The following is a 20,401-nucleotide window of genomic DNA, read 5'->3' on the forward strand; positions in this document are numbered from 1 at the left end:
GGACAAATCTTTGGTGTTTATTAGCTCAATCACGAACAACGGCTGTGTATACAGCGAAAGAGCTATAGATTAACCTTGTGGTAGTTGCGGCACGTGACAGCTGCGGTGACTTGGACAGCACCCGTGCTTGCGCCGGCTTCGATCGCTGCTGCTGCATGCGGCGACTGCAGCAGCACCGCTACCAACGCGGTTGTGGCCATTGCCACTGCGTGCGACAATACAGTAGCAGCGGCATCTGCTAGCCACGATCGACGTCACGAAACGCCGAAGGCTAGTGAGGTCGTCCGGTGGCGTGTGTGTGGCCTACGACGGTCGTAGGCCACGCGTAGTCGGCATCTGTGTACTGCAACGGTCGTGTAAAGGTGGTAGAAAAGAAAGGTAGCAGTAGCCGACGTCGAAGTGCCGGAGGTGCGACTCCACCAACACCAAGTTTTTGCTATTATAATAATTACAGTCGATCGCAGCCCCAACCCCTCTGAAAGGCGTGTAGAAGGCATTGGATCCAAGGGGAGACACTTGGCAACGGTCCGGTCAGTCGAGGTTGCAAGAACAAGCGATCCAAGAGAATTGCCTTCGGAACTGCTTTTTAATGAACAATATCAGTAGTACTGACACAGTTCAACCATCATAGCAACAGCTTTATTTGCTGTTTGATGGAGATCACAGTAGCAACATCTTCCCTTAGATTATTCTTCCTCAGGTCTGCTTCGACCACTGCTGTTGCGACTGCAACTGGCATCGTTTCATCACAGTTTTATTAGCTCGTTCTCGTCAGATCAGACATGGAGTTATGAACTGGTTGGTGTCCAGAAATAGATACTAGTCTAAGCTGTCATATCACTTGTCGGATTGCGTATGATGCTTTCAACATACTCGTAGCAGAGATGATATAATAAATGCTTTCAGCATTGGATGGGAGGAGTTTCAGAATAGTAAGTTTATACCTATAACGTTAACCACAATTTACTTAAATCCGAAAGACCATAATAATTCTCCAATCTTGCAATTTCTTTACAGCTTACAACACAGTAAAAAGAAATAAAATGAACATGAAGAGACTTCGTGTTACCATTTTGTACGATCACTATTGGCTGGCTGCAGATGTGATGTATATTAGGGCAAATAAAACTTGAAATTTCTGTCGATATTTTGTCATTGCATGGGCCCTTCTGCAAATCAATCAAGCTACTTTAAGGTGAGCAATGATATATATATATATATATATATATATATATATAAAATATGTCTCACCATATGCCCATTGAAATACCCACAGATCTAATCTGTAAAAGCGTCAACCTTCGATTGCAAAGCGATGGATACTAACATCACAAAGCAGTAGAAGTCACTGTACTCGGTTTGGCAAGCCAAAACTTCTGAAAAGTTCTAATTTCACCACCCTGACCTGCAGTCACAATCACCAATCCCCAGGCTGACTTACATTGTGCTGCCAGGCCTCCATTGCAGAAGTCGCCATTGCATCCAGGGCTCTGTTTATTGACTGTCATGAGCTCTTCAGGCCAAGTGGCTGAATTTCTATCACTAAGTCGATTTAAACTTGAATTGTGAATGGTACTTTGCTGTTGGGTTTTGTTGTTCTCTGCCACCAATGGTGCATTGGCTTGAAATTCTATATTCAACGCACACTGTTTACTGGAGCAAGTTCTTAGCATCTTCATACCACTGGTGTTTGGCCACGGAACAGCCACAGTCACACCCTGGCAGTGAAAATATTCATAAGAATGTGTGATGGTGGTGGCACCAACACCATTTCTTCTGCTTGTTTGAGAATCATCATGTCTCCATACATAGACATGAGAGTCCTCGCTAGCACATATGACATGCTTCCCATTGGTAGTCAAGCACGCAGATATTTGGCTGCTTGTGTTGCGAAACCCTGCAACAAAAATGTCTAACTTACATAAGACGTTGCAGAAAAATGATTGAGTTACTTCCGTAATATATCACAGGCCTTCCACAGCCCTCAAAATAGCTACAAGAATAAAATAAATTAAGTCCAAGTTTGCAACGGAAAGCCTTTGACATTTAAAGATAAAAAAGGACAAGAACAAAGATGTATATCCTCCTCGAACAACGTATAAGTGGCACAGATGTACTGAAAAAAATATGAAAATTATGTATCATGAAGATAAAAACGAAAATATTTCCCAAAAATCTACATTTTTGTCACCTAGGCAATACAATCTACTAATTCACTTGGACCATAAACAGTCATAAAAGATGCATTTCCAGCCTTTAGTTGAAGTTGCAACACAATCTGAGACCCTGAAGAGGAGAATCTTTTGCATGCTTATAATACCATATCTGAATTAATATGTTCATTGCAACACTCCATTTAGCATAAGTTGGAAAAACAATAAAAATGCTCTATTGGCAAAAATATATAGTAATTGGAAGTAAATAAAAATAGTAAGAGGTGTAGAACTAATTTTAAGCTTAAAAGAAATGTGGGATCATATAAGTCAACTAAAGAATAAGACGGAGGCATGGCCTCTTCGTTCAAAATTTTTAATGCAACAATGTGTTTGTATCTATGACCAGAAAGGTGAACATATATATTTGAAAACAACACACAACTCATCAATGTATGATAGGCATCATTGTGACTGTGGTCATAAGATAGCAATTAGCATTTCAGATATTTTTTATTTTCTTTTCGATGAATATGTATATTGTGACTAAAGTAATTTCACGTGACCAAACAAAAAAAATGACCTTTCCCTAAAGCACTGGACAAAAGTGTAATATGCTTTCTAACCGATGATTTACTATCATCATTCTTCAGTTACTGAAAAACATAAATTAATCCAACACATCATGCACAAAATTTAAACACACCAGAGGTTCTGCAATCAAGAACATTCTTAGCTAAAGATACCCTTATGGACCTGTGCACTATTTTCTGTCATTTTCACAATGTTAATACCTAGTCATACAGCATTATCCAACATACAGGGTATATAACAACTCCAATAAGTATCCCACTAATTGTGCCTGAAAGAAGAGTATGTTTCGTCTACATAATTTCTTACGACTTTAGTAGTAGTAAAGGTGATTGACCTAGACTGAGAAGCATATCTGACAAGCAAATGTATGTTGAAGATAACAAATCCCAAGATTATAAAGGAAATGCAGGAAAAACAACTGTGAATGTGTCGAACATGACAAATCCCCAGACTATAAAGGAAATACAGGAAGAAAAACTACAAATTTGCATCTATCCAGGACTGGTAATTTAATAAGCTAATGGTTGGTATAACTCTGCTCTTAGCAAGTTCCATGTTTAAACTGGAAGGAATGTTATACTTTGTCAATCACATGGTAAAATTGCTTCATTGATATGGAAAAATAATTGGTCCCCTAGTCATTATCCTAAAAATAGGTCTATCTTCATGAAGATAGTTGATAAAAGCAATTGCAGCAAACTGTTTTACTCCTTTAATATGCCAAAAAAAAAGTCTGAAGAACCGACTTTTATAATGACTGGACAATATAGCACTTGGTCCATCTGCATAAACTTCTCATTGTGTTTTATGGGAACAAAACTATAAAGCACTAGTTAATATTATGATTATTATAGAATTTAAACTTGTTTTAAATATAACAAGGAAATCAATATATAAAAAATAATAATTGCAAATAAATGATGACCATAGGAGAATGTTCAATCATTAAAGAGGAGTCCGATAGAATATTATTATTTTGCTAAATGATACCCATAAGTAGAATGATGGCATGCAAAAGGTTTGGGTGTCTCCAATAGTGTGATCTGTAGGGAAGTATTCTTTCTATTAAGCTGGTTATTCAACAACCTAGCACCTCAAGTGACATAATTGGAAATTGCTCAGAACTTGAGGATACAACAATTATATGATTATGAGATCACCTTACTTGGTGAAATCAAGACTGGCTCCTTTATAATCTTAACCAAGGCAATGGTTCGAAATATTCTTGTACTAAGTACGGAACAGATAATTCTACCTTTAAATTTGTGGACTAGTTCATCACCATCAATAACCCGTATTCGTGAATCTGCAGATGTTATTAGCACCTTTGACGGACTCCCAGGGGCAAACTGTTGAATGAAACTAATCAGAAAATGTAGCCATATCATATACTAAAGTTCAACGTTAATATGAACCTCAAGATCTTAATGACCTTTAATAAAGTAGTACCTGAAAACCAGTTATTTTCTTCTGCCTTGATGACCTTTTTCTATTTTGCAGGTCAACACGACTTTTCTGAAGAAGCTTATTATCTGAGAAAGGAAAAAACAATAGAGACAAAACAAGCTTTGATAAAATTGAAGACAGCAAACAACTCATTTTAGATTGATCCAGACAAATTACTGGAGTATTTGATGCTTCATACCAGATGTCTCATACAGGTAACAATTCCCCCTGTGTGAACCAACTAGAGCACCCTTCAAAATGCAACAGATAAGAGCATTACTAAAAACAAGTCTCAAAATAAAGTTAAAACTTAAAGGATAAAATATTTAACTAAAAAAGATAAGGTGCTAATTGTCCAGTTCAAAAACCTGGCCATCAGGGGTATAACAAACGGCAGTGACCATTTCATGCAAATCATTCCAATCAACAACTTGACGATCTGGAATACTCCATATCCGAACTTTATCATCAAGAGATCCACTGATGAAATACCTGTCATCAATAGGGTTGAACTGGATACAAGTCACTGCACAAATCCAGATTTAAGAAGCATTATAACAACAGAAGTAGAATCTACAAGGGAGATGTGAATATAAGAAAAAATAGATTAAGTTACGAGATACCACTGAAACAAAATTTCAACTTACCATAGTCACTATGAGAGAAAACTTTTAAACAGGAATTATTTGACATGTGCCAGAGTCGCACTGTTTTATCCATTGAAGATGAAAGCAGATACTGAAATGGTCAAACCAGTTGCAGCATTTAATAGAGTGAGTGTCACAAAAATCATAATGTTTAGTCACCATTATCTCAATACCTTCCTCAAGGAAATTAAATACCACTTAATAGAAAAAAAGAAAATCTAAAGAGTTGCAGCTACTTCTTACAGAATTTCTGAAACTAACAAACATCTGGTGTGAAAAATAAACTTACTGCATCAATGATATCTGACAAGAGTAATAAAGTAGTTAATTAGCAAATCATCATGAATTGACAAACCAAAGTATTTCAGAAGGTTAATTTAGCTTATCCCGAGATATAAGTAATACATAAGGCGACCCTTGAGTCCATCCTAAAGTTGCTTGATTGCGACTTGATTGTCAAAGTTCAAGTTCTGAGAAATATCATTTACATACAAATGTAAGACAAAGTGCATTTGACATTCTTCCCAGACTTTAAGTTACTGAGAGACTGATGTGCTTAGCTGCTCTTCAAGTGACAAAAATGTGTCATGCTGAGCTCACAATTTTTGAATGTTCAAGTCAGTCATGACAAAAACGCCATGAAAATATAGAACATCTAACAGGTTTGAGTTTTCTTTAAATTGTACAAAATAGGCCTAATAATTTCTCAAAATTGTATAAAATGGACCCCAGATAATATATATAGTATTACAACAGACATGCTCATTTCTATATAGATCAGAATATCTTCTCGATTAATTTGAGTCATTTGAATTATAAAAGTCCAATTTTTATATATCTTCTATGAGGTGGAATGTCTTCAGGTATGTTGACCATATTATCTTGGAATAGAATTTAAATATCATTATCTTGATAGCTGAATGGGTATCCTAATGGCACTATGTTCATCAAGCTTCATAATAGTTGTTTAAATATTTTTAACTTTCAAACTTATACTCTACTGAAAACTTGATTCAATTAGCACTGCTTTGAGGATTTTCTATCTCACAAAGTTTCATTGGCAGTTCCACCAACCAACTAATCTGTATTGATAATTAAGATGGTTTCTGTTAAAACCACCAAATTCCTACTGAGGGAGATCAGATTCTAGACTGGCCTACCCTGAATCATGTTAGGATTGGTCAAAGAGAAAAAAAACACAGCTAAAATTGTTCTATGAGCTAATTAACAAATAATTCATATTAAGATGTGAGAATTACTAGCACATAATAAGAAACCTCTGCAGGTTCATTTATTAATATCAAATAACATGATGATAATTTTCAGATATCACATAATTTAGTTTCTAGTCAGTCAACTAGTTAAGTACCATAAAGAATATATGATTTTAGCTTCTAGTAAGTCAACAGGATAAAGATCATAAAATTATTTCATATCTGGAAATGCATTGACACCATTCATGACCATGATTAACCATTAGATTTGGGCAACTTATTATTTTACAAAATTACCTCCTAAAGAGCAGCGCAATAGATACCATAACAAAGGTAAATATCTCATTTATGTTATAGACTCATGGTTCAATAAACTAATTATACTCCATATTATATTATGAACATATAATTAGATTAAACCTCAAAATGTATATTTGAGCTAAAATATGATAATGTAGACCAAGGGCGATAGTTTTGACTTCTCAGCTCAAGGTGAATGAGTGACTCTGGTAACCAATAGCTGAGCATGTCCTCCTCTCCTGGAAAAGTTATATTGCATAGAGACAAGAAACAGATTGCATCTCTGTTCTCTATCTAGTGATTCACTGGACCCTATTAATGTAAATGGGCACTTACGTCTTATCCCTAGCATAAATTATGTATTCAGGATATCACCTGCAAATCCGATCCCATCTGAAAATTTTGAAAAAAAAAAAACAGACTCCCGCAATTTCTGAAAATTAAAGAACTTTGGATTTTCAATTCCCTTGAAGACCTTCCAAGGTTCAACCCAAATTTTACACCAAGAAAGCTGACAATATCCACAACAAGATTAGTGGTTTAAGATTCTATTCATCGACTTCGAGCTATAGATTCACATATGAGAAGTATAAGATGATCATGGCAATAAATTTCAGGTTATTTACATCCATAAGCAAGACGGCAGTCATTACTTATTCATTTCTATCATGAGTCTTAAATGCTGGAAAACAAAATTCCGCATCACCTATTGTCCAGATACATAACTAATTTCATCTTCAAGAAGAAAGTTAGAGAATGGTGATGTACCTGAGATTTGGACCAAGAGAGATCAAGGACATCTTTTAGGTGTCCCTGGAAGGAGCGCAAAGGTTTATCTGAAAGAGCAAATACATACTTTGGTACCATAAAAGGGTCTGAACACACAGATTTCCTACTGCCCAGGACCCTTGCTCTATTATTCTCCCAGTGGTTCCCCTCTGCACAAGCCAAAGACAATGTGAGATCTAGTTAACCATTATCAATCGCCAGAACAAATGAACTGCGACTACCATTCTCTGGCGAAGCCTTTTCATTCAGCAAATCCCCCCTCGTTTCAATCTCTGATACCTTCCACACATGGATGACACAGTCCTCTCCTGCGCTTGCCAAGTACTGCCCATCCAAACTGAATTTGATGCTCCAGATGGACCCATTATGAGCCTGAATCTCCTGGCACATGCATAGACCGCTGAGCTCCTTCTGGGACTTCCCATACTGCCGAACTTTGATTCTTTCCAGGCCGTGATGGAGGCCATGGGAAGCATCCAGGCTATCATCAGTGGCCGAGCTCGACCTCCTCCCTCCCTTCTCTGACGAGGAATCCTTCTCGTCGCTGCTCTTGCGGTCGTGGCTGTGCCCTCCGGCCACCATGGTCCCTGCAACATTCTTGATGCTCCTGAGCCAACTTCCCCTCTTCTTAAACCTGATCCCTCCGGTGGATCCTCCGCCAGCAACAGCCCCACCAGCAGGGCCACCGCCGGAGCCGCTGCTGTTGGTGATTTCCTCCACATTCTGCCGCCTCATTAGTTCTTGAACAATGGGACATCTGCCGACGCACCTATCGAACTCCTCCATTGTAAGCTGCCGCCCGGTCCCGACCTCACTGAGTGTATTCCACATTCCGTCCTCGTAAAACTCCTCCACCACGAACTCACTCCCGTTGTCGAGATTCTTGATCAAGCAACGCGGGTCGTCGCACAGGTCTCCGCCGATGATCCGACGATCGCCTTCGGAGACCTCGAGAATACCGGTCGACAAGGACCGGAATCGCGCATCAAGAGCAGGGTTGCTCGAGAACGGAGCACGGATCGTTCCTTGGTGGTGCTGCTGGGGTAAAGATTCGTTCACGTGACCGGGAACCGCGGAACCATCGGACCGCGAGCGGGTCACTGCGGAGACGGGGACGGGGTTGGGGCGGGGGCAGAGGCCGTCGCAGGAGACGGATCTCGCCGTTTCGGCATGCGCGCTGGGGCCGAAGGCACCGCCGCCACGCCTGGGGCTGGCCACGGCGGGGTCACCGGCGAGGCCGAGGTGACGGAGGAGGCGTCGGCGGCGCTCCTCGACCGAGGCGGGCGCGGAGAACCAGACGTCGAGGGAGGACAGCGAGGGGAAGCGGAGGCGGGCGCGGCGGCGACGCCCGACGGCAGATGATTCGTCGTCGGAGGCGGAGGCGGAGGCAGAGGCAGAGGCGGAGGTAGAGGAGCAGGACGATGAGAGGATCCGATCCAAGGACTCGAAGAACTCCTCCTCGTCTCCCTCTTCCCCCGGCGAATTGCTGCTGCTCATCGTCATATCGAGTACTCGGATCGGGAGATGGACGCGAAGCGGGGGAGAGAGCGGTTCGAGGAGGGATTTATACTACAACGGAAGGGGATGGGGGAAGGGAAGGGGGAGCGAAGACCGAGGGGACACGATGTCGTTGCTGTTGCTGTTGCTGTAGTTTGTAATTGTTGTTGTCGTTGGGGAGAGAGTCGCCGTCGTAGACGTATACAGTGTATACGCCAGCAGTGTACAGTACACTCGAGAAGTAGATGACTTGGACCGCCCCTTTGCTACGCAACCTTTCATCGTTGCCAAGACTGAAACAAAACACAATTTTGCCATTATTAGAATTTAAATATAATATAATATAATATAATAATAATAATAATTTCCCAAACTCTGCATGCTATCTATCACAGTCATTAGTAGAAATGATATATCCCATAAATTCCTTGGTGTATCTCAATCTGCATGGCGTTCACATGTGCTCTACGTGAATTTTGATTTCGTGCTACAGGACACGTGAACATCACGTGGATTTTGAGATAATTTGTATTCCTCGTGTAGACGAATTATTCTCTTCCAGTGTGATCAATTTTCTTCATGACACTAATTTTGAGAGCCGTTGTCGTAACGAGTTAAATCACGGCTTAGCCAATGTCACATCCTCGCGATCCAAGTCGTGGGTTAACTCGGGTATCGGGCATCTTCCTAATCGGATCCGTCACCACGACCCAGCGAGAGTTGGATGATGCGGTAGCGAAAGGTCTCAAAACAAGAGAGAAGGGAAACGTAGCCGGTCGTAGACATTACCGCATGCATTCATGCTAGCGTGGTGGTGTCTTTGATTAAAGCGAGTGGTCGACGAAAAGCCTACGTGCCTACAACACAGGGATCCTGGTAACGGAGAAGAAAAAGGCTGCAAAGAAAGGTATCAAACAAGCTTCTTTTGTCAATGGTGATGAGCTACAGCAGGCGAGGTACAAGCACCACCGGATGATTGAGACTATTAATGGCGGAGCCACCCTCTCCCCCCATTCGTAGGTCTTTCCTCCCTTCCTCGTCTGAGCGGTGGTCGCAAGAAAGATCCGAGTTCCGCCTTCTCTTTTGCAAATTTGCATGCCGCATTCTGATGCTGCACTCTCTTCTCGCTCATCGAATTGGCGAATACCAGTAATTTGCAAAGGAGGGCGTTAGGGTGAAGAGATGCGTTTGCTAGGGGTTTTGGTCCCCTTCCTCGAGCACAGTGGCTCAGGGGGTAGAATTATGGATCCAAGTTCTTGGTTCCGACAACAACTAGTCCTCTCGGCGTCCGGCCTGTTCATATGGAGGAAAGGGAGTGATTAGGGTCGCAAGAAATGATGGGGGACCGTGTGCAGTTGGCCACCTTCACCACTGGCATCACTTGGGAGTCACGAGAAGGTAAGAAGGCCCAGGTTTCCCTTCTCCTTTTCTTCCAAGATGGAGGATGACCAAAACCCATGAAAGCTCCACGGTCACACTTGCATGTTGCAGGATGACTAAAATATTGGATCCTTCATGTGATGGCTTTCATTTCATCAGGGAATAACTTCTGACTTTGGATTTCTTTTTCTTTGTGCATTCCAGGTGAAGCAGCAGCCAGAGCAGATCATATTGAGGTTTCAGTGGTTGTCTTTCCCATCATGCATGGAATAGATAAAGGGGAAGATGGCATACACACATACATAGTACATGGCCGGCCCAGAGGGAAACCTTGGATGCAGAGGTGCAAAAGCTTTGGATGCTATTGATCTGGCTGGGGTGATATAACTGGAAAGAGAAGCTTCCTTCCTTGTGAAGTGGAAGTGAGTGGTGGTTTCTGCTGGCTTCCATGTTGTTGTCATGTGCACCCACATGATCACCTGCTCTTAAGCTCACTTTTAAAAGCTGTGAATTGCAATGAATGATTGAAAAGGCACCTAAACAACCAGCATGGATAATCAAAACTTGTATAGGATGGATTAAGAACTCTCAGCTTCTCTCTTTCTGTAGGTGTGTTTGTGATCCAAGCAGTTAAATGGCAAACAGGTAGGTGAAGAATCACGGGAAGTATGCATCTCTTTCTGCGATATTGGACTAATGATCATTTAGTGGTCCTGCCATTTGAATTCTCATGTACCCCATTGCAGCAGTAATGTTGGGCCTGACTCACACAGAGTAGGGGACCTTAGAGATCAGAACTCATCGATCTTTACTTCGAAGAAGTTACCATCAACGTAAAACCACATCGCAATCACTCATAGGCATGCTGTCCTCGGAGAAACAAGACATCATCATGCATGCATGATGTGAAAACTGATAGAAGAAGAAGAAGGAGAGAGACGATGGTGATGATGAGGAGGAGGAGCTTGCCATTAATGAGGGTTGAAGTGGTGTGGTGGGGGGATGATGGGGGAGCGAGTTGAGGGGGGAGACGGACAATGGAAGAGGGTCGGGCACATGGGAGGGGAAGGGGAGAGAGAGAATCTGCCATGGTGGGGAGTCATCTTTGCACGTGCCACTGTCTCCCGACCTTGACGTTTCCCCGGGGCTTCCGCCATTGTTGTAGCTTTCGTTTTGCCATTATTGGCATGCTTTTGCACGGTGTTAGGCGGCATGGGATGGGGATGCGAGTTGGTGCTGCTACAGCAGGCACGTCACCCTCTTGGCTTCCATGATTTAGTGCATGTCCCCTTATTCCTGTTGATGTCCATGTACGTATCCCTTACTGTTGCCTTAGCTGAGACCATCTTTTTTCCTTTCATCCATCTCATGCATTACTCCAAAGAATTTGAATTCCCAGAGACACATGAGAAGAGAGGTTTCGACTCCAAGGCGAAGTGATACGATAGAAAATAAGATTTTCTCAATTATACAAGAAATCTCTCTATTCTGTTGAGGAAAATCCTTTCTCCTAATCTGTATAAATTGGAGATGGATATGTTAATTTATTCAAGCTAAAGTTATTTCAATAAAGCTTCTTCACTTTTTCTTCAATAAAATTTCTATAATAATTATTCTTATCTTCTATCATTTCTATCATAATATTAGAGGCACTTGCCTAAAGCAAGCTCTCTTCTCGCTATCGACTCATCTGTTGCTTCTCCACCTCCAGCGGCAAAAGAAAAAACTTTCTACTACTGCTTTTCCATCGTCAGGCCATCGGTGCGATAAATCTTTCTTCCTCGGCGAACGATAACTATCTTCCTCCTCTACTGCAACTTCCTCCTCTGCTACAACTTCCTCTTCTACTGTAGCTTATTCCTCTACTACAGCATTGCTATAGCTTTTTCTATTACTGCAGTTGCAAAAACAACACGATATGCTCTTGCCCTGCTCACAGCCTTGGCTCGTAAACCATTCTTTGCATCGATTCAAGATTGGTATCCTAGGAGCACCATCTTACGGGGGCATGACTTGCCTAAAGCAAGCTCTCTTATCGCTGTCGACTCATCTGTTGCTTCTCCACCTCCGGCGGCAAAAGAAAAAGCTTTCTACTACTGCTTTTCCATTGTTAGGCCATCGGTACGATAAATCTTTCCTCCTCGGTGAACGACAACTATCTTCCTCCTCTACTGCAACTTCCTCCTCTACTACAGCTTATTCCTCTATACAGCATTGCTATAGCTTTTTCTATTACTGTAGCTGCAACAACAACAACTTTAACAACAGCACGATCTGCTCTTGCCCTACTCACGAAACCTTGGCTCGTAAACCATTCTTTGCATCGATTCAAGATTGGTATCCTAGGAGCACCATCTTACGGGGGCATGACTTGCCTAAAGCAAGCTCTCTTCTCGCTGTCGACTCATCTGTTGCTTCTCCACCTCCGGCGGCAAAAGAAAAAGCTTTCTACTACTGTTTTTCCATCGTCAAGCCATCGGTGCGATAAATCTTTCCTCTTCCGCGAACGGCAACTATCTTCCTCCTCTACTACAACTTCCTCTTTTACTGCAGCTTATTCCTCTACTACAGCATTGCTATAGCTTTTTCTATTACTGCAGCTGCAACAACAACAATAGCAACAACAGCACGATCTGCTCTGCCCTACTCACGAAGTCTTGGCTCGTAAACCATTCTTTGTATTACGGGGGCATAATAGATTTCTTCTATTCTGTTGAGGAAAATCCTCTATTCTGTTGAGAAAAATTCTCTCTCGTAATCTGTATAAATAGGAGAGGGATATGTTAATGTATTCAAGCTAAAGTTATTTCAATAAAGCTTCTACAATAATTGTTCTTATCTTGTATTCTTTCTATCACTATGATATCTCAGGAAGAAGGTGGACAAGCAAATAGTCTCTTGTTTCGATGTCATTTCGAATTTGTAGGATCAAAGAGAGAAATTAGAAGAATGCAATTAGACATTGTCATTAAAATTGGGGACTTGTGATTATATCTCATATAGAATAATTAGGTTGATTCCACTTGTATGTTTGCCTCTCTTGTTTAGGAAAGCCACACTGAAGTCATGTTCTCGCCTAGCTATATAGACCGGCCTGTCTGTGTGCTTCAAAGTACCCATTTGACTTAGGACATAAATACTCAACCCTTATTTCCAGAGAATGTGACCTAATTGGCCGGTGAAGTAGGATCCCCAAAAAGGTGTAGAAAGGAGACATTTTTAACTATTTGCTACTTGACATTATTATTCTAAAAGTAATTATGCATTCATTAATCACATATTTTAAGATTCATTACATATATAACGGTAACAAGATGTCATTGTAACATGCATGAATGCTATCCTACAATTTTTAACCCTTTACGACATGCTAACAAAATGGTCCACCTATTTATTGATTGAACTGATGAAGAAGGCTGAATCTAATTAGAAAGAAGTATAATCTAAATACGAAAAATCATCAATTATGAACCTGATTAGTGTCAAATAATGGTATAGAATATAAGTAAATATGGATGGTGAAAATGCTACGGTGTTAGGCACTCAACAAGCCATTAATGGCAGAGATCAATCTGTCCCATCTTTTCCCGGCCCCTTCCTAACTGAGGTTGGAGCGAGTAAACAAACAGGCCCAGAGAAACACCAAAGGATAGTTCAATTTGGTCATTCCAATCTATTGTTTTGAGTATCTTGAGACAGCAATGAGCTGCCCAAATAAGAAAACCTAATCTTATGTATCATTCACTGGTGGATTGACAAAGTTCAACATCATAACTTCCTCTTGTCTTTAAGGCAAAACCCATTGGAAACAATCGTATATTCAAAGAGGATGAACAACACATTGCTAAAGATTGAAAACAATCAAATTACATGTACCAAATTTGATCCACAATATAACAAGTTCTTAAACTTCAAGGCTCTAAGGTATGTTAATGCTAACTAGTTTGATTCAGACTTGTTATTATTTGATTACTAATTGTACTACTAGACCATTAATATACGCGTGAACAGATAAGATAGTTTGCATACATGGTGGATGAAAGGCCAAAGATGTACTACAGCAAGTGCTTAAAGCTAGACAATGAGATCAAATACTGTGTGACACGAAAGAGAGAGGAGCAAAAGAGAAGGCAAGATGGTAAACCTGCTGTTGGTGTGGCCTGAAAAAAATATGCAGCCAAGTGTAGCAGGAAAAGGAAGTATGCAAGACTGCTTGCTGAGAGACATCGGTTCTGAATCATGTAGGGTTCCTATGTTCACAGGCTGAACCATAAAAATCTGCAACCAGTGAACTGTCGTAACTAAATCAACTGTGCTTCGTGTGTGTGTGTGCGCGATCTCTAACCGCATGCCATGCGGCAGTGCGGATGAAGCAGAGGGAGAGAGGCCACGATCATTCCTTCCACATAAACCAGGAAGGAGGATGAGGAGGAGCAGAGGAAGGGGAGGCAGGGGTGTCAGTATCCTGATATGCTGTTGTCGTTGCTGACGCTGTAGGATCAGAGTAATCCATGTCGGATTCGGGGATGGTGGTGAGCCGGGACTGGAGGAGGAGGCTATTAGCTCCGTCCACGTCGTCCCACACGGAGCTCCCCGGACCCCAGGTGCTGAACCACGCTTCGTCGGCGTCTCCCCAGACCATCTCGATCGGCTGCGGCGTGGTCACCATTGCTCCGAGGTTTGCGGGCTCGTGCATTCCCGATGGCGAGTCTGCAACGCTGCTCATGTCACCATCAACTGTGGTCTCAGCAGTAGCAGGTGGAGTGTTGAATGGGGATTCCAACTGAGAAGGTTGCCTTGGCTCATCCTGCTGGTGTTGCTTGGCTTCTTCCGGAGTGGCGGGAGCAGAGGATGAGGAGGAGGAGAAAGAGGCCCCATCCCTGCTGCCACCGCCACCGCCTTTGCCGAGGAAGAGGTTGGGAAAGTTGAGCCGAGCGTTCTCGCCCCTGAGCTTGAAGGCCTCGCGGTCGTATGCGAGGGCCGCGGCTTCAGCGGTGTCGAAGGTGCCGAGCCAGAGGCGGGTGCGGTTCTTCGGGAGGCGGATCTCCGCCACCCACTTGCCCCAGTGCCGCTGCCTCACGCCACGGTACAGCTTCGCTGGCGCGGGCGGAGGGGGAAGCATGAAGGACTGGAAGATTCCGGGGTACAGCGATGCCAACGATCGCCGCCTCGCCAAGTGACTCATCATCGCCAGGTTGCCTCGCGGGCTGAGGTTGAGCGCCTCGCTCCAGTGCTTGAGGAGCCGCTCCTGATACCTCTGCTGCTGCAACTGCTGTTCCCGATCCATCGCGGCAGCTCCTTCGGTCATAAACGACGGAGAAGGTGGACAAGCTCCAGTTTGATGCCGACGACTTCGATCAAAAGAGATCATCTGCTGCTCGCTCTGCTCTTGCCGCGGAAATCGACTGGCACCCAAAGCAGGCAAAAGTGGTGCGGGCAGGGAATCCTCGCAAGCGATGGGAAAGATGGGCATCGCGGAGGCGAGAGGGCGCGGCGAAGAAGCCGGGGTGGTCGAATTGGAGGAGCACGAAGGAGAGCAAGGAAACCGATCCGGGCTTGTCATCTTCTTCAGCGGCCAAAGAGAAGCCGAAGCCGCCTCCTCAACGACCAGAGGCGGACCTCGAGGCGTGCTCTCAGGCAACACGCGCGGCACCTTCCCCTTCTGCCTCCTTCCGCGGCTCCCCCCCTTCTTCTCCGAGTCCTCCATGTCCCGCAGCGCAAACCGACGGGCCGCCCGCTCGATTCTTGATGAACGCTAAAAGAATCGAAGGAATCAGATGGAATCTGGAGCTGGAAAATGCCTACACTCAATCGAAAGTTACCTAGAGAGAGAGAGATGGGGAGCGGACGGCCGGGAAGAAGGAGCGATTTGGTGGGGGAGCCAATGGGATGGTCGAATCTGATACGAAGGGTGCCCAATGGCGCTTATAAGGGGAGGAGGAGGGGAAAGAGGGGACGAAGCGTGTAGCAACGCGTCGTGTGATATTCGTTGCGTGAGTCGTGATGGTCCAAAGGGGGTCGGTGTGCGGAGTGCTTTAAGAAGATTTTTTGGTTTTTTGGCGCCTCCCTGGAAAGGTCGGTGGGCCGGGCCCCACGAAGCAAGGTTGCCCCATGGACTCGATCGGCCATCCGACGTCGAACACGTGGACATCGATGTTCACGTTCCCGTGGATCTGACTACAAGAACGAATCTCCAAGCCCAGGTGTGTCGTGCGCGAGCCATGGTCCATACGCGTGGACTTTGAGATCCCTCCCATGCAGATATCGCCAGATCACGACTCTTGACGTTTCTTCGAGTCATTGTTTCGTCTCGTCCCCGTCCCTTTCCCCTTCTCCAAAAATGGCGCTATCACGGTAACAATGTCCGCCTTGGCTTCGGCTCCACGACCGTCCATGGCTTTACACTGCTCACACGACCTTTGCGCTTATCTGCACAGAAAAACTCTCCTCCCTTTTGCGGTAGGGGAGTCCACATCAGCCACCCCCTTCTCTTTCGGCAGACAACAGCACTCCACCATGGCCGCCGAGAACAAGTCAAGCACTACAGAGTTGTAATCCACCGGCCGCCCTCATCATCCTTGGAGTTTTCTTCAAGTCATATCACATATTATTATTACTATAATAACAATATTAATATGCTACCAAATCACATAAATATCAGCTTCTACCTTATCGCTGCTCGACGCTTGTCTCTCCCCCCTCTCCACCACCTTGTACTTATTCAAACCTCTCAAGCTTCCTTCGTCTCATGTTTAGCCACAGTGTACTGATGGGAAACTCTCTGTTGTATTCGTCGCCCTCAGGAAACGCCAAGAAACTCTTTAGATTAGTCGTAGAGTAGAATGTAAGTTACCATAAGCCATGACCTTACCAAGGACAGTGTTATGTACCATCTCTAATTGGAGGTTGAAGTCAACAATCATTACGTTTATTGATGCAAGAGTCAACCATAATGGAAGGGCGGTGGGAGTCGCGTCCTTGTCTTGGTTCAAACATCTTGGTCAAACTATGATTGATTAGTGTTAGTGCTGCTAATTGTGATATGCTTAAAGCATTGGGACATCAAGGATTGCGTTGTAGTTGACTTTTGTGAGAAGAAGATACTGTGTAAAAAATAAGCAGTTGATTAGTGTTAAGTTAATTAAGAATGATCTTAGTATTATTAATTTTCACATAATATGATAATTTCCAAATGTTGTAGAAAGAAATATGAGAAAATTGTAGTAGAGGAGTAGCACAGAGGAAATGGATGTTGTTTTCATAAATCGAACCAGCATGGAGATCACAGAGGAATAATCTTATCCGAACGTCAATATACATAATTAATCCTATTGGATTACTTAGAAACATAACTCATTTATTCACCAATCCAAAAAGTCTATCTAAAATAATTGCAACATTAGTTTTATTTTTTTGAGTAGGGTCAAATGTCACATTTATTTATCAATCACTAATTTTATAGTATATCTTCTTAGTAAAACATAGATGTGGTAGGTATCATTTTAATAAGAGACAAAGCAGCGAGAAAAATCATTTAAGATTATATGAACATATATTTAAAAAAATCTTTGAATATGCTAGCTAGAATTAGTGAAATGATTGTAGTTACTAGTACAAGAACAACAATGTTGTAGAGAGAGAAGAATTGAAAGATAAAAAAAAAATTAAATATCAACAAATAGAACACACCAAAATGTCTATATAAGTTCAGCATGTGAAATCAATTATAAGATTCTTGAGTTACACTCTCTATGTAAATATGGAAGAATTTATACTAACTAACTAAAAATTTAGGAATATCCAAAGTATTCCTTAAATCTTAGTCTATGATACCAAAACTTAAAGATAGATATGATATTTAAAAAAAAATTAAATTTTAAATTTTGAGTTTTTTTCTTTCCGAAAACTCTTTTTTTGTTCTGACTCTTTGTATTATGAATTATTATCCTTCTTGAATACTATCTTTAGAAATCTTAAAATATTTATTAATTCTAATGAAATTAGATAAAGAAAGACGTAAAAAGACTTTAATAAAATTTTAAAATATAAATATTATCAATTAAATATGTAATTTTTTATGGTTAATAATAAATGAATATAAGAACTTATGATTTTATTATTATTATTATTGAATCTAACCTCCTGTTAGATTAAAAGAAAAGTAATAATTATAGAGGTTACTTGGGGATTAAAAGAAAAGTAAATTACTGCTGATAAATACTAAACACCCCAAATCTTCTTCCACCTCTTCTAGTTTGAAGAAGAAAGGCAAATTCTAAACGAAGGCATGCAATTAGTGGTCCTCTATGAAGAAAATGAACACGCCGAATTATTAACATGATGACAATGTCGACCGTAACCTATTTCTTGTCAGTGCAACCTTGTGATGCTTCTTCTTTAGCACCTTTTATTCACCATGCCAAATTAACTTATTGTTCTGCAGCAAGCTTAAAACAACGACTGTGAATGGATTTGGTAAGAAGAAGGTTTCCACAAGCTTGTCTCTTCTGATTCAGAACTCATTGTTATTCTTCTTCCATATATGTTGTGTTGAATCCAAATTAGAAGGTTGGAGGCTCAAGAATGACACTTAGCAAACTTCTAAATGATCCGAAATGAGACTCAAGTTGATCTTTAGTGAAGCAATGAAAGAGTGCTACTGGTTGTTTTATTTTTTTTCGATAAAAAAATTATATTACTTAATTAAGATGTATTTGAGATCCAATACACATTTCAAATATGAATCGGTGTTTGATATTTTTTTTTCGAATCGTATTAGCTTCGATATTCGATACTAATTTAGGTTAGCATTAGCACGAAACATTTGCAAGATACTAATATAATTTTTAAAATTTTAAAATATCTTATGATATTATCTAAAATTATAAGATTATCAAAATAATTTAGTGAGAAATTAATATGAATTATATTTTCTATAAAGTAAATTTATATATATTTATTTTAAAAATTATTTTATATTTATTTATTTATTTATTATATATTTGAGTCATACATTTATTTTATTTAATAAATATATTTATTCACATTTAAATTTATCATAAAATATTTAATAAAGTTGTAAAGCTTGGCAAGCATCAATTCTCTTGCTTTTTTACCTGCCCTTCAGCCAATCCTTTTCCATGCTCTGTGCTAATGTGCTTAAGATTCATGGAGTAGATCATACAAGCAAATTTGAGCAAAGGGAAAAAGAGACACTGCGATGTAGCCTGCAAGAACCAATAGAAACAAGCAATCCAAGTCAATGGAGGAGATCTAGTGGTAGGAGCTCATGCCGACAGAGCCGCCGTACGACGGGATGATGGAGTCGCCGGCCGCCTTGGCGTAGGTCACGTAGTAGAGCTCGGAGAGGATGGCAGTGAAGAAGACGAAGGCAGCGCCCGCGGCGAAGACGCCCTTGCGCACCGTCTCGCACGACAGGTTGCCGTCGAAGAACATGTTCCGGTAGCGGGTGTGGTGCGCGTTCCTCACCGATCCCGCGAGCAAGCACGCCTCCGCTATCACAAACGTCAACCTGCAGCAGCAGCAGCAGTCAATCCGAGCTCCTCGGAGATGCGTGCGTACGTGGGTGTGTGTGTGTGTACCAGGAGAGGAGGAAGAAGAGGAGGGCGCAGGCGCGGGGCCCGCCGGGGCCGAGGGAGCGGCCGAAGCAGAAGCACTTGCTGACGACCATGAGGACGGCCTGGCTGAGGAGGAGGAAGAGCAGGGCGCCGACGCCGTAGCCGGTGGCGATGTCGGAGTCGTACACGCAGTAGTTGTAGGTGTTCTCCGAGTCCGTCACCACCTTAGCCTGCGATCCCAAATCAGATTCGAGCAAGATGGACGGGGGGGGGGGGGAAGGCGGGCGTGGCTGTCAGTCTCACCGTGCTGCGGCGCTGCTCGGCGGCGACTGCGAGGGCGAAGGCGATGACGTCGAAGACGAAGACGAGGGCGAGGACCAGCTTGGACGCCATGGTACAGAAGCGAGCAGATAAGGTCTCTGCCTCTGCGTCTCTCTTCTCCTCTTCTTCAAGGTGGCGTCGGTGGGAGGCGAAGGGGTTTGGTTGGTGTGCGGTGAAGGGTTGTGAAGTGGACTGAGCACCGGCGGAAGGGTGAAGGGGTTGCGTAGGATTGCTGCTTTTGTTGTTTACGGCTATGCCAAGTAAAGTTGGGCACCAAACTTAACCATCGCTTTCCTAATGTTTTCTTTTTCTTTTTTATATATATATCACTACAGATCACGTTAACAATTGCGCAGCCCACCAAATCGAACGAATGTATAAATTATCTATCGAATGCTTCTTCTTCTTCTTCCTCTCTCTGACTACTTTGATATTATGAATTGGATACAGATTTGAACAAAAATATCAGAGGGTAAAACAGT

The 20,401-nt window shown here is 42.3% G+C and overlaps 3 protein-coding genes across 3 annotated transcripts; all 3 read right to left on the reverse strand.

Moving 5' to 3' along the window:
• Positions 1 to 908: 908 nt before the first annotated feature.
• Positions 909 to 8,787, reverse strand: LOC103979842 (uncharacterized). Its single transcript, XM_009396435.3, has 8 exons — positions 7,365 to 8,787; positions 7,123 to 7,292; positions 4,841 to 4,931; positions 4,562 to 4,719; positions 4,393 to 4,444; positions 4,197 to 4,279; positions 4,003 to 4,096; positions 909 to 1,897 (listed from the first exon to the last, which is right to left on the reverse strand). The coding sequence occupies exons 1-8, from the start codon at positions 8,644 to 8,646 to the stop codon at positions 1,329 to 1,331; spliced, it is 2,499 nt and encodes an 832-aa protein (XP_009394710.2). The 5' UTR covers positions 8,647 to 8,787; the 3' UTR covers positions 909 to 1,328.
• A 4,749-nt stretch (positions 8,788 to 13,536) lies between these two features.
• On the reverse strand, positions 13,537 to 15,982 carry LOC135653220 (ethylene-responsive transcription factor ERF053-like). Its single transcript, XM_065174953.1, has 2 exons — positions 15,843 to 15,982; positions 13,537 to 15,775 (listed from the first exon to the last, which is right to left on the reverse strand). The coding sequence occupies exon 2, from the start codon at positions 15,725 to 15,727 to the stop codon at positions 14,414 to 14,416; it is 1,314 nt and encodes a 437-aa protein (XP_065031025.1). The 5' UTR covers positions 15,728 to 15,775; positions 15,843 to 15,982; the 3' UTR covers positions 13,537 to 14,413.
• A 3,184-nt stretch (positions 15,983 to 19,166) lies between these two features.
• LOC135672522 (uncharacterized) lies at positions 19,167 to 20,133 on the reverse strand. Its single transcript, XM_065181005.1, has 3 exons — positions 19,902 to 20,133; positions 19,623 to 19,828; positions 19,167 to 19,552 (listed from the first exon to the last, which is right to left on the reverse strand). Exons 1-3 carry the CDS (start codon positions 19,989 to 19,991, stop codon positions 19,294 to 19,296), a joined length of 555 nt encoding a protein of 184 aa, XP_065037077.1. The 5' UTR covers positions 19,992 to 20,133; the 3' UTR covers positions 19,167 to 19,293.
• Between the last annotated feature and the right edge of the window lie 268 nt (positions 20,134 to 20,401).

Source organism: Musa acuminata, chromosome BXJ1-4 (genome assembly GCF_036884655.1).
Source record: "Musa acuminata AAA Group cultivar baxijiao chromosome BXJ1-4, Cavendish_Baxijiao_AAA, whole genome shotgun sequence".
NCBI classification, from domain to species: Eukaryota; Viridiplantae; Streptophyta; class Magnoliopsida; order Zingiberales; family Musaceae; genus Musa; species Musa acuminata.